We start from the raw sequence: 13,697 nt of genomic DNA on the forward strand, positions 1-13,697 counted from the left end.
GAGTGGCTCAAGAAGAAGCACATTAAGGTCCTGGAGTGGCCTAGCCAGTCTCCAGACCTTAATCCCATAGAAAATCTGTGGAGGGAGCTGAAGGTTCGAGTTGCCAAACGTCAGCCTCAAAACCTTAATGACTTGGAGAAGGTCTGCATAGAGGAGTGGGACAAAATCCCTCCTGAGATGTGTGCAAACCTGGTGGCCAACTACAAGAAACGTCTGACCTATGTGATTGCCAACAAGGGTTTTGCCACCAAGTACCAAGTCATGTTTTGCAGAGGGGTCAAATACTTATTTCCCTCATTAAAATGCAAATCAATTTATAACATTTTTGACATGCGTTTTTCTGGATTTTTGTTGTTATTCTGTCTCTCACTGTTCAAATAAACCTACCATTAAAATTATGGACTGATCATTTATTTGTCAGTGGGCAAACGTACAAAATCAGCAGGGGATCAAATACTTTTTTCCCTCACTGTACATCAGTGAGAGGATGTCGTAAACTGCTTCAAAGCATCGCGGTGAACACGATTACGACACTAAACAAACTTTAATGTTACTTTCATTCCACACGCGCACAAAGCTTTAAAAAAGTTAATATTGACCACTTAAAGACTGCACCGTCGCACTCCACACGTTACACTTCTCAATTATTGGCAATTTAAATTACCTTCTGATTTTAAACGTGTCAACCGAGGGTTATATTCTTGTGCTCTTAGCGACGCACAAACATCGAATTAACTTTGCAGCTAGATCAGTTATGTATGGACGATGCAATCTTATTTTGTGGCGGTGATATTCAAAGTGAAATTAACCGCATTTCCATGCCGCTCGAATTACCAAATAATCTATGCAACATAATCCTACACTTAAAATCACATTCTAGATCGTGGATAATAACAGCCTGTATCCTCTTTGTGAGTGTCGGAAACTGCCAACTCTTTTTTTTTAAATGAGCCAATGCACGCCTCCATCCCATATCTGTCCATCCACGTGGCCTTGGAGTGCACCTAGTCTGGCACAAGCGCCGTGGTGACGTCAGCGCCATTTAAGTGTTTTTTTTTCAGCGCCATGGGTTTAATGCAAAGCAATCTCTGCAGTCGTCGTTATTTAAGCTGAGAATTGGGTTTTTATTGCTATCCGCACGATGCCACAAATCGGTCTTCTATCACTCGGTGGTAAAATGTCGACCACTGGCCACCAAAGGAGCCCGAACTCTGCGTGCCGATTAAGGTCAAGGTTGACTTGTACCAAACCAACGCCGATGAAACAACGCACTCCCAGAATGCCGCATGGTTAACCGGATGTGTCGTAGTAAAAAATAACCCCCACTTGTTATTTTAAATCACTGAGTGACAGACATAGGAAGGGAGGTCATATCGTCTGCCCATTCACAATGGACACAAACATCGCTCAGCACTCGTCTGCCGTTAAAACGTGGGTTGCAGAGAGAGTGGGGAGAGGAGGGGGAAGAGAGAGTCAAACTATAAACTATTTTTTTTATTTTACCAGGTAAAGCCCAACGAGCTACAGGGCTCTTTTTCAGAAGCTATCTGGCTATCGCAAATGATAGCTCATCGAAAAGTGGCTTAGCTCGTGGAAATTTATAGTAGCCAAATACTCTAAACGCATTTAGATTTTTAAATGTGGAAGGGACAAATCCACGCAATTACGGGGAAAACATGCAAACTCCAAATATACAGGTGTCAGGGTTGGAATCGAACCCACAACCTCCTTCATACCAGGGGAGGTAATTAATAAGAATTAAGGTAATTAAAGAAGACCACACGAGACCAATGAACACTCGCCGGCACGAACACGAGCCGGCACGAACACGACTGCACCGTTGCGTGTAGATATCACGTTGTGTGTGATGTCACGTTGCGTGTTGATTTCACGTTGATGTCACGTGTGTGATGTCACGTTGCGTGTTGATGTCACGTTGATGTCACGTGTGTGATGTCACGTTGCGTGTTGATGTCACGTTGCGTGTGATATCACGTTGCATATTGATGTCACGTTGCGTGTTGATGCCACGTTGCGTGTTGATGCCACGTTGCGTGTGATATCACGTTGCATGTTGATGTCATGCGAAAATAAAATTTACCGCTCAAAAAAGCCCATCACGTTACATGTGGTTCTGCGCTTAATCGGGCTGAATTCCAGCACTGATAAGTAATAAACTCCTTCAAAAAAGTTTTTTTTAAACAACGGTTTTATTAACAACTTCGTTTCCACAGTTTAGGGACTGCGGCGTTTTTGACCTACACAAAATCTATAATTAATAAGCCGTCCATACAAAAATTGTAATTGCTTGAAAGGAGGCAATTAATTGATGAATTGAGGCCGATTTTGATACAGGCATGCATTGTCACCGGATCTGAGTATGTGTAGCAAAAAATTGGAATTGATTGGAATACAGGAAGAAGTCTAACTTTTGATTACAAGATTTGACCACGACAAACACAAGTGAAGTTAAATAAAACCGTTGAATACAACCGGAGGAGCAATGATTTGGTCCGGAAAAATATTAGAAGTTGTTGCCTTTTGCTATTCCAAAATGTTTGGTTGTCAACGAGTAAAAACTTCTGTTTAACCGCCATGCGACGAACACTACTCTCATACGCAAAGTGGTGGGGAAAGTGTCGTTCCCCGCTGTGCTGACCAGGGCTCACTTGAAGGGACCTTGACAATAGCTCTGTGATATCCGCTTCCACGGACTGTCCTCTAAATTCAAAGGGGTACACACACAACTGCTTCGATTAAATACCCGAATGGGATTTCGTCTCATTTCACGGTGCCGACGGCACACCTGGGATATACATTGGTGGAGGATAACGCGCGACACAATTTAGACTTGGGACGACCTCCGGGGGCGGCGTAATTAAGCGCACGCGCGATAGACCGATCGTCGTAGCGGAAAGGGCTCGCGAGAAGCGCAGCCGCAGCCGCAGCCGCCGCCGGCGACAACCCTGAACGACGACGCGGGGAGCGCGATCAGACGTGCAGGCCGAAGACGCGATCGGTGAGCACGCAGGGCAGCAGCGACACCAAGAAGGCGCGGATCTTCCAGTGCAGGTCGGCCGGGTGGTAGTGCGAGTAGGGCCAGCGGGACACCAGCGCGTCCTTCACGGCCCACAGCGCCGGCTCCACGCCCGTGGCGCCGCCGGCTCGGAGCGAGCGCGCGACGAGCGCCAGGCGGTCGCGTTGGCCGGGCCTCAACGCGTCGGCCATCGCGGACAGCGTGGAGTCGAGGCGGGCGGGGCTCAGCAGCTCCGTGGCTCCCGTCAGGTTTCCGGGCTCCACCTCGCAGACCGTCACGCCCGCCTAGGGCGCGCGCGCGCAGACAAAAGGCACCCACCCCGCGCGGCCTTGCAAACTGTTTTTTGGGGCGGGTGAGCCAAACTAAACTGCTCTTGTTATTTTACCAGGTGAGGACCCACTCAGTTACAGGGCTCTCTTTCAGAAGCGACCTGGCTATCACAAATGATAACTCGGCGAAGTGGCTTATCAAGTGGAAATTTATAGCAGCCAAATACTCCAAATAGGGTCTCTTTAGGCTGCCTGCGAATCGAATTTGAAACTCGACACGACTGCATCGAGAGAGAGATAAAGTGATGAGAGATAAAGTGACGAGAGATAAAGTGATGAGAGATAAAGTGACGAGAGATAAAGTGATGAGAGATAAAGTGATGAGAGATAAAGTGACGAGAGATAAAGTGATGAGAGATAAAGTGACGAGAGATAAAGTGACGAGAGATAAAGTGACGAGAGATAAAGTGACGAGAGATAAAGCGACGGGAGATAAAGTGACGAGAGATAAAGTGATGAGAGAGATAAAGCGATGAGAGATAAAGCGATGGCTACGTACGCAAGGCGCCCAGCCTCAGCTCACCGAGCGCAGCTTAATGCGGAGGCAGTCGCTGAAGGCGGCGGCCGCTGCCTTTGAGACGCACTCGGACGCCCAGGAGGCCACGGGCATGCGCGCCAGCATGCTGGTCACGTTCACCACGCGGCCTGCACGGTCACACGCACGATCACACACACGCACAACAACAACGACAATAACCGCCATTCACCACTAAGTGACGGTGACGCCACCACAGCGCTTGTGCCAAGCCAGGTGCACTTTAAGGCCACGTGAAGTGTCGAACGCCCGCTGACAGGTCACGGGACAGGCCCAGGTGTCATGGGTTGGCTGACTGAAGATGACTGGCTGATGCACCACCTGTGCCCCCTACTATGCTAACTTGCTGTGCTTTAGCCACCCGGTGTTATGCTGGTTGTTGTGAGCGTCGCTCCTCCGCCCTCCGTTGTTGCTGGAGGGTCGACTACCTCCAAATGCCCAGTAGCGTCCTTCACGAGCCTCCTCCACAGAGGCCGATCTTGACACCGCTGGTACCAGTCAATGGCAAGTCCACTCAGCTCCACGTTTTCTAGTACCATATCACTCCATCTCTTCTCTAGCCCTTGCCGCGCTCGTTTTGCCCCCTTTGTCCGGCCGAACAAAAGCTGTTTTGGGATGCAGTGGCTGAGCATGCGGGCTACATGACCCAGCCAATGCAGCCTTGCCTGTCGGAAGAGCTCACCGATGGGACTTCCCCAGATCTTTCGAGGATTTGTGAACTCCTCACACAATCCAGCCTGGTTAAACCCAGGATGGATGTAGGCAGGCCAGCCTAAATGTTTCTAACTGGCTAAGATATTCAATTACGGGGGTATAGAGAGGGGTGGGCATGACTGTGGCTGAGAAGACCCGAAGCTTCGTGTGGAGCGACAGACCGGGTAGCTGCCACACAGCGTTACGCAGCTGATGAAAATATATTCCCGCTTCGGAGTGAGACCTCTGCTGTCACACCGGAGGTGGTCACAGGCACATGCACAAGGACGCACAAAGAGACAAAGATCCCCCGTATAGCCTGAAGAGACTGTTGGGGCAAGTGCTGTTAGCGAGCGCCTATGAAGGCCGGCACGGCACACGAGGGGGTGGGCGGCCAGCACCACGCCCGTCCGCCTTCGTCTCCCAAGTGGCGATGTTTACTACACCGCACAAGGTACTCATTTGAGGCCGAGTCGCACACACACACCAAGAATCCAACTCGGGTGGCCAGGGTTACTCTGTGACAATTAAAATGGGCCAACGAAATTGTTGGTCACTCCCCGAGTTTCAGGCAGCGCGATTCCAAAGTCCGGCTCAGATAACAAAATGGCCTGCACAGGACAGCCTCCATTCAGATTCTTGACCACGTCGACATTATTTATTTTACACAAACCCTGCGAGCGTTGTATTCCGACCGTGGCTGCACTGTGGGCAGTGCAGCAAAGCGCTTTGTCGTACAAGCCCCTCTACGGCATCCCTGCCGTCACCGTCCTGCACCACCCCGCGCGATGAGGTACGGGTCAAAAGGCCCCCGCGACCCGGTACGGTGCGGGGAGGGCCCTCGTCCGGCAGCGGAGTGACAGAGAGAGCCGTGCGTGCACACGTGTTGGCGCGCACGTACGCGCCGACACGTGTGCACGCGTGCCATGCGCGCGAGTGTGTGTGTGTGCAATGCAGCGGTCAGCGCTACGCTGCCCTGCATACCGCGCCACCCGAGTTTCGATTCCCGCTCACGGCCAACGCCAGTGACGGATATCTGACCCGGTCCTGGGCCCTCCCCTAGGTCGACTCGGCCTCAAATGAGCACCCGGCCCGGTGTGCAAAATCGCGTGCCGTTCTGTCCGTCGTTAGGCTCTACACGCTAGCGGCACTCCGGGAGGGGGGGTGGGGGTTCGCACGCTCACCCTTGGCCTCGCGCACGAGCGGCAGGAACGCCTGCGTGACGCGCACGGTGCCCCACACGTTGACGTCCGTGACGTCGCGGTAGAGGTCCACTGGCACCTGCTCGGCGTCGCCCAGCGCCGTCACGCCGGCGTTGTTCACCACTCCCCACAGGCCTGCGGCGCGTACGTGGAGACAGGGCGACGTCGCTTCCCGTTGGCGGGCAATCGATGTTCGATTTGCGCACAATGCAATCGATGCAAAAGTCCCAAAAGCACGCTAAATTGAACATCTATCATTGGGGGAAGTGCTGCGAGCGAGCACCTATTGACCCTTTTGCGTTCCGAGACGTCTGCAAGTTGGAGGGTGGTGGGCGTGCCGTTCACCGCCGAATCTCGGAACGCGCGAGCGGTTCGGTGTTCATTTTATTTAGAGAGGCGTAGCGCCGATGTCTTTAAAGGCACTGCACTCACCGCAGAGAGAGCCGTAGTGACACGACCGCAGTCTACGATAGCTGGCGCCAAACTCTGCCACTCACTCTCCTACACGGCCTTTTACTCCCGATTCCATTCGGGATCGATTCCGTTCCGATGACGTACACGTACGTCATCATAACGGAATCGGAAGAAAAAGACATACGTACGGATACGTGATGACGTAGCCGTACGGCATCGGAACGGGAAAGGGTTAAGTCCGGAAACGGCGCGCTGGGTGCTTGGCGTGGCCAGCACCAATGCCGTTGTCTTCACACCGCGCCAGGTGGTCAGTTTAAGTCTGAGTCGACCTAGAATGGCCTTGTTTTTTTATGGTTTCAATGGAGCCTTTATTAACCATTTTTGTTTACACGTCCATTTCTATTTAATTCTAATGTGTTTCAAAAGCACCGTAAATACCACAACGTAAGCCGCAAACGGGACTAATTGTTATCTTAATTGAAATAACGGGATCTTGATACAAATAAAGTGGATATAGCGGGGGAATCCCACCCCTGAATTAGCCTGGTAACTAAATCACACGCTGCACGCAAACCTTTATCTCCTCGCGGCCGGCCGGGGAGAGACTTTGAACCACCTGCGCCAGTCCGTTCGGTGCACCCAACTGATCGCATGCCCTCCCCTTGCCGGTCCAAGGCTATGAACTCGGTCAAGAGCGTGGCACCCCCTCTGCTCGTGGCAAGGCCGCGCTTACGGCCGGCCCCCACAACACCCGCGCCCACCGAGCTCCCCAATGGGATGGGGCAGCCTGCGTAAAGCTTCCAGCCGCGGAGGCAGCAACGGCAGCGGCAGCGAGAGAATTGGCGATTTGCTGCGCTGTTATAAACAGGTTCGGGATATGACTCGAGACGGCTCGAGGTACGGATAGCCGGTGCGGCGGTGGTGGCTGTGCACGTGGCTGCCTGTAATCCGGCACTGTAGAGGCAGCGGCGAGAATTGGTGGCTCACACACACAAATGTTGTGGTAACAACTCCCTTCCCGTAGGCGTCGAGGTGCCGTACCCCTGGCTCTTGCCAGAAGGCGGTACGACGAAAATGTGGACACCATCTGTTACGTCGGTATGGGATCGAGTGCTTCTCCCTCGCACGCGCGGTTTTTCTCCAAGTGCCTCCGGTTTCCTCCCACGTGTACAAACACCAATTAATCGCCCAATAACACCTTCATATATAGAGGACCGCTGAGCTTGGGCAGTTGCTGGCGCCGGCACACCGCCGCATTGCTGCTGCTGCCATCCCGCTCATCCGTGGTTCCTCACCTCACGCCTCCGAGTCGTCCCCTCTCTCTTCGAGAATACTGTGGCGGCGCGTTGCAAGTTGAATACACTTTTTTCGTCATTGCTAGCACTGCCCACGCATTTGCGCGGGACACAAGGCCCGAGTGGAGGGTGGGTGTGTGGGGAGGCGTGACGCCATCGCGCAGACGCGCGCGAGGCGAGAGCGCGAGAGCCAGCCAAAACGATTTTTTCCCGAATCCACTACGATTGCCTCAATCAACAAGACTTTCTTTTTACAACAAGCCCACAAATGCGCGCGCGCGTCCACCCGGTTGCGCTCGTGTCCACGCGCCCGCCCCGTTGCACGGCGCGTCCCGACGTGCGCGCGCACACGCACCCTGCATGTGCTGCTGCTGCAGGTACTGCTGCACGAGCTCCTTGGCGCGCGCCACCTGCTCGTCGCTGCGCACGTCCATCTGCAGCACGCGCAGCCGCTCCGAGGCCTGGCTCTCCAGCGCCCGTGCACCCTCCCCGCCGTCGTCCTGCACGCACGCGCGCAAGCAAGCAAGCAAGCAAGCGAGAAATACTAAAATTCACACAAGCGCGCACGCACGCACGCACACAGGCGTAGGCTTTAGTAGGCTCTGCGAGTGCAGGCGAGACGAGGGGCAGCCGCCCCAGCGCCGAGTCGGAGCCCGTCACCGGCACCGCCTCGCCGCTCGCCTGCACCACAAGGCAAAAGATCCCACCCCTGTTTGGCCTTAACAGACTGTCGGGGCAAGTGCTGTTAGCGAGCACTTATGAAGGCCGGCACGACACACACGAGGGGGTGCGTGGCCGGCACGACGCCCAGCCGCTTTTGTCTCCCCAGTGGCGATGTTTTACACACCGCACCAGGTACTCATTTGAGGCTGAGTCGACCTAGGGGAGGGGCCCAGGACCGATTCAAAATAATCGTCACCGGTGTTGGTGGCCGTGAGCGGGAATCGAAGTCGGGTGGTGGGATTTGTAGCGCAGCTCGCTGACCGCTACACCACCGCTACCCACACACTCCTCAACGCACTGACACACTGTACGCGCGCGTGCGCGGGTACAGTTTGCTAGCCAGTGCACCTCACCAGCACCCTGAGCTAATCACACCGCCACCACCACCGCCGACCACATCCTGGGCACGATGGCAGCCTACACTCAGCAATACTTTCAGGCAACATTTCACAACGGATTAGGTTCGGCGCCGAGAGTTTGTGAATTTATTTTGCGATTTGGCAGAAATGTTGCGTCACATTTTATCAGCGAGGAGACGTCTCTTGAGTTGGACGGGGCACGTGTCGTGTGCTCAGGCAGCGGGAGGCGGGTGAGGAAGTTCTTAGACAGCGGGAACAGCAAAGTAAGGAGCGGCGACTTCCCGCTGATCAGAGGCCGATTGAGAGGAGCGAGGAAGCAGCGGTCACCAGAGCTGAGCAGAGAGGAAAAGGCGATAGGGTCAGAAAAAAGTCGGCCGAGTTAAAAAGAGGATCTTCAAAACGACCGCAGGCCCTGAAACAAAAGACCGCAGCGGACAACACGTCTCCTTCGACTCTCCGCATAAAAAAAATACTTAATATTCGTTACGCATCACGTCGGCCGAACGGCCTTCCTTCTGGGAGTGCATAACTTCCGCAGGATTGACGGAACAAAAGCGAAACCCTTGGACCCGTTTCGACGTTCAGCGTCGTCTAATCGGCAGAGCCAGGCAGGCTCGCATGAACCAATGCCGGTGAAAACGGCAGGTTTGTTCGTCGGCGAGGAACCCTCCCTCACCGTTATACACCTTGCGAGCAAACACACACACGCACACACCTTGCGAGCACACACACCTTGTGAGCACACACACGCACACACACCTTGTGAGCACACACACGCACACACACCTTGTGAGCACACACCCGCACATACCTTGCGAGCACACACACACACGCACACACCTTGTGAGCACACACACGCACACACACACACCTTGTGAGCACACACACACACCCGCACACACACGTATGCACACACACGCACACACACCTTGTGAGCACACACACACCTTACGAGCACACACACGAACGCGCACACACACACACACACGCACACACCTTGTGAGCACACACACGCACACACACCTTGTGAGCACACACGCGCACACACACGTACGCACACACACGCACACACACCTTGTGAGCACACACACGCACACACACCTTGCGAGCACACACACGCACACACACCTTGTGAGCACACACACACACGCGCACACACACATACGCACACACACACGCACCTTGTGCAGACACGCGGCGAGCACGGAGAAGCCGTGCGAGTGCAGGCGAGTCGCGAGCAGCCGGCCCAGCCCCGAGTCGCAGCCCGTCACCAGCACCGCCTTGCCACTCGCCTGCACCACAAGGCAAAGACAAAAGATACCCCCACCCCCGTGTAGCCTTAACAGACTGTTGGGGCAAGTGCTGTTAGGGAGCATCTGCGAAGGCCGGCACGGCACACGAGGGGCGCGAGTGGGCAGCCAGCACCACGCCCGACCGCCTTTGTCTCCCCAGTGGCACCGTATTTACACACCGCACCAGGAATTCATTTGAGGCCGAGTCGACCTAGGGGAAGGGCACAGGACTGGTTTAGATAACAGTCACCGGTGTTGGCCGTGAGCGGAAATCGAACGCGGGTCGCCGGGTTTGTAGCGCGGCGCGCTAACCGCTACACCACCGCTCCCCGCTTGCACCACACACACACACATGCACGTGTACACATGCGAGACACAGATAAAGGTGCAGCCCTGCAATTGCCCGCTCGCGCTACTGCTGTTTTCTCATGCCGCGCCACTAGACGGAGCCCTTTGGGCCCCCTCCTAGTGGAAGACACTTTTGGGCCTCCTCTTTCACCCTGGCTACACGCCTTGGATAGAGATAGGGAGTACTGCACCCACACGTTACCTACACCACATCAGACGTCCTGCAGTGTACCCATTTACACGGCTGCGTGGACAGAGGCAGGATGAGGCCGTTAGGAATCTTGGGGGCTGTCCATAAATGACGTCACGCGATTTTGGACGATTTTTTACCCCCCCCCCCCTCGTCACACGGCGTCACAAAAAGTCAGACCCCCCCCTCAAATGACGTCACAAAGCTCTGCCTCCCCCCCCCCAAAAATATATAAAACATGCTTCAAATCGCTTTAAACTATTGTAGTGCGTTTTTAATGTGGCGCTGCACTCTGATGTTGTAGGAGAAAACATTTATTAAAAAGTCTATTTAATTTAGTAGAACGTGTTGTCTATATTTATCTAAAGTTGTGCATTTTGATGTGACGTCACATTTCTCAAACCCCCCCCCCCTCGTCACACATCGTCACAAATGTCTGACCCCACCCCCCCCAGGTGCGTGACGTCATTTATGGACAGCCCTTTGCCCGCCATCCACCGCCACATCCACCGACCCATCGGTCCACCCTTCTCCCCAACCACGACTCAACCCCACCACTCCATCCTCCTCGTCCCACTATGACCAGGGCACCATCTCGCATCCCCAATCCATCACCGTGTCTGCTATCATCACCAACCACCACCACCACCACATGCCCATCCACCATCTCACATCCCTCACCACCATGTCCAGCACAACATTTGCCATCATCACCACAACCACCACAACCACCACGTTCCCCATCCACCTTCTCACATCACCTCCATTCCACCACATGGGCACATCCAGGGCCGGATCAAGGCGTGGGGGGCTTCAGGGGCTGCAGCCCAGGGGGCCTCCACCAGCTGGAGGGCCTCCAGAGATGAAGCGAAACGTTATTTCGTTTGTGAATGCTGAATTTTATTTGTTGTTAGCCTTGTAAAAATATTTTTTTATTTAACTTTTTTTTTCTGAAAATATTGCTGGGGGGAGGGGGCCTCACAGCACCTGTAGCCCAGGGGCCTCACAGTTCCTGTAGCCCAGGGGCCTCACAGTTCCTGTAGCCCAGGGGCCTCACAGTAGCTGTAGCCAAGGGGCCTCACAGTTCCTGTAGCCCAGGGGCCTCACAGTAGCTGTAGCCCAGGGGCCTCACAGTACCTGTAGCCCAGGGGCCTCACAGTTCCTGTAGCCCAGGGCCCTCACAGTACCTGTAGCCCAGGGGCCTCACAGAACCTGTAGCCCAGGGGCCTCACAGTAGCTGTAGCCCAGGGCCCTCACAGTTCCTGTAGCCCAGGGGCCTCACAGTACCTGTAGCCCAGGGGCCTCACAGTACCTGTAGCCCAGGGGCCTCACAGTACCTGTAGGCCAGGGGCCTCACAGTACCTGTAGCCCAGGGGCCTCACAGTACCTGTAGCCCAGGGGCCTCACAGTAGCTGTAGCCCAGGGGCCTCACAGTACCTGTAGCCCAGGGGCCTCACAGTACCTGTAGCCCAGAGGCCTCACAGTACCCGTAGCCCAGGGGCCTCACAGTACCTGTAGCCCAGGGCCCTCACAGTACCTGTAGCCCAGGGGCCTAACAAAATGTTAATCCGGCCCTGGGCACATTCCATCATCCCCGTCTACCCACCACATCCACCACCCTTATCCATCATCACCATCATAATCACTACCACCATCACCACCATCATCATCTCCACCATCATCACCATCATCATCACCCCCACCACCACCACCATCATCACCCCCACCATCACCACCACCACCACCCCCATCACCATCATCACCCCCACCACCCCCACCACCACCACCATCATCACCCCCACCACCACCATCATCACCACCACCACCATCACCACCATCATCACCACCACCATCATCATCACCATCACCACCATCATCACCGCCACCACCACCATCACCACCATCATCATCACCACCACCATCATCACCACCACCCCCACCACCACCATCATCACCACCCCCACCACCATCACCCCCACCACCATCATCACCACCATCACCACCACCATCATCACCCCCACCACCACCATCATCCTCACCCCCACCATCACCACCCCCCCCGCCCCGTGCTGCTCACCGCGAGGCTGCCCCGCGGCACGGCCGGCTTGCTGAGCGTGAGGGCGAAGGCGCCGTAGGCGGCCACGATGGCGAGCGCCGTGCGGCTGCCCAGCAGCGCCTGGAGCAGCGCGGGCAGCCAGAGGCCGAGCGCGGCGGTGAGCAGCAGCGACAGGAGCAGCATGGAGAGCGCCGAGCACAGGGACACGCGGCCCGGCGAGGAGGAGGAGGTGGTGGTGGTGGTGGACGAGGACATGGCGAGAGAGTTGGAGGAGATATTCACTTGTAAACCACTTTTATTGCCGACAGCAGCAACAGCGCTGGAGTCGATTTCGATACGAAACACACAAAGTCACAAGCAGCAGCAGCAACAACACAAACACAAAAGTATAGAAACACACACACACGCCACCACGCACAACACCAAAAACACGAGGGAGGGGGGCGAGATGAAGAGGAGCGAGCAGCAAAGGAGACGGAGAGACACTGAGACACAGAGAGACACAGAGAGAGAGACACAGAGAGACACTGAGACAGACACTGAGACACAGAGAGAGACACAGAGAGAGACGAAGAGACAGAGAGAGAGACAGACAGAGACAGAGAGAGACACAGAGAGAGACACTGAGACACAGACAGAGAGACAGACAGGGAGACAGAGAGACACTGAGAGACGCGAAGGCACACAGAGAGAGAGACACTGAGACACAGACAGAGAGACACAGAGAGACACTGAGACACAGAGAGACACAGAGACACACGAAGACACAGAGAGAGACAGACAGAGAGAGACACTGAGAGACACAGACAGAGAGACACTGAGAGACACAGACAGAAAGACACTGGGAGAGACACTGAGAGACACTGAGACACAGAGAGACACTGAGACACACCGAGACACTGAGACACACGCAGACAGAACGAGAGACCCGCAGCGAGCGAGTGAGTGCACAGGTGCGGGCGAGTTTCGATTCGAATCGACTTGGCCGCACTCGTGTGCGACTTCAGCGGTCTAGATTCGATTCCTGTAAAGTCCACGCTGGGGTCGGGGAGTGGGGTCATCAGAGCGCAGCATAGGAGAGGGGGAGACCCCCCCCCCCCAACACACACCCACAGACACACACGGTCGAGGGCTGAACGATTTGGGGGAAATGTCTAATTGCGATTTTTCTGACAGATATTGCGATTTGATTTGCGATTAAAATGTTTAAAGTCAAGCTTCGGT

General features: G+C 54.8%; 1 protein-coding gene across 1 annotated transcript; it reads right to left on the minus strand.

Annotated features, from left to right (window-relative positions):
- Positions 1 to 525: 525 nt before the first annotated feature.
- Positions 526 to 13,456, minus strand: LOC116954231 (D-beta-hydroxybutyrate dehydrogenase, mitochondrial-like). The gene is made up of 6 exons (XM_032974792.2): positions 12,495 to 13,456; positions 9,769 to 9,879; positions 7,861 to 8,005; positions 5,779 to 5,931; positions 3,890 to 4,011; positions 526 to 3,321 (listed from the first exon to the last, which is right to left on the minus strand). The coding sequence occupies exons 1-6, from the start codon at positions 12,726 to 12,728 to the stop codon at positions 2,992 to 2,994; spliced, it is 1,095 nt and encodes a 364-aa protein (XP_032830683.2). The 5' UTR covers positions 12,729 to 13,456; the 3' UTR covers positions 526 to 2,991.
- Between the last annotated feature and the right edge of the window lie 241 nt (positions 13,457 to 13,697).

The sequence above is a fragment of the Petromyzon marinus genome, chromosome 54, assembly GCF_048934315.1.
Source record: "Petromyzon marinus isolate PM22_M1 ecotype Great Lakes invasive population chromosome 54, UKy_Petmar_22M1.pri1.0, whole genome shotgun sequence".
Lineage (NCBI taxonomy): Eukaryota > Metazoa > Chordata > Hyperoartia > Petromyzontiformes > Petromyzontidae > Petromyzon > Petromyzon marinus.

Bases quoted from the DNA above. Each gene is read 5' to 3' on its own strand.
- LOC116954231 (XM_032974792.2), bottom strand. From the start codon at position 12,728: ATGTCCTCGTCCACCACCACCACCACCTCCTCCTCCTCGCCGGGCCGC. The intron at 9,880-12,494 runs GTGAGCAGCACG...CTTGTGGTGCAG, and splicing joins TGCCGCGGGGCAGCCTCGCG to GCGAGTGGCAAGGCGGTGCT. The intron at 3,322-3,889 runs GTGAGCTGAGGC...CGCGCGCCCTAG, and splicing joins TCCGCATTAAGCTGCGCTCG to GCGGGCGTGACGGTCTGCGA.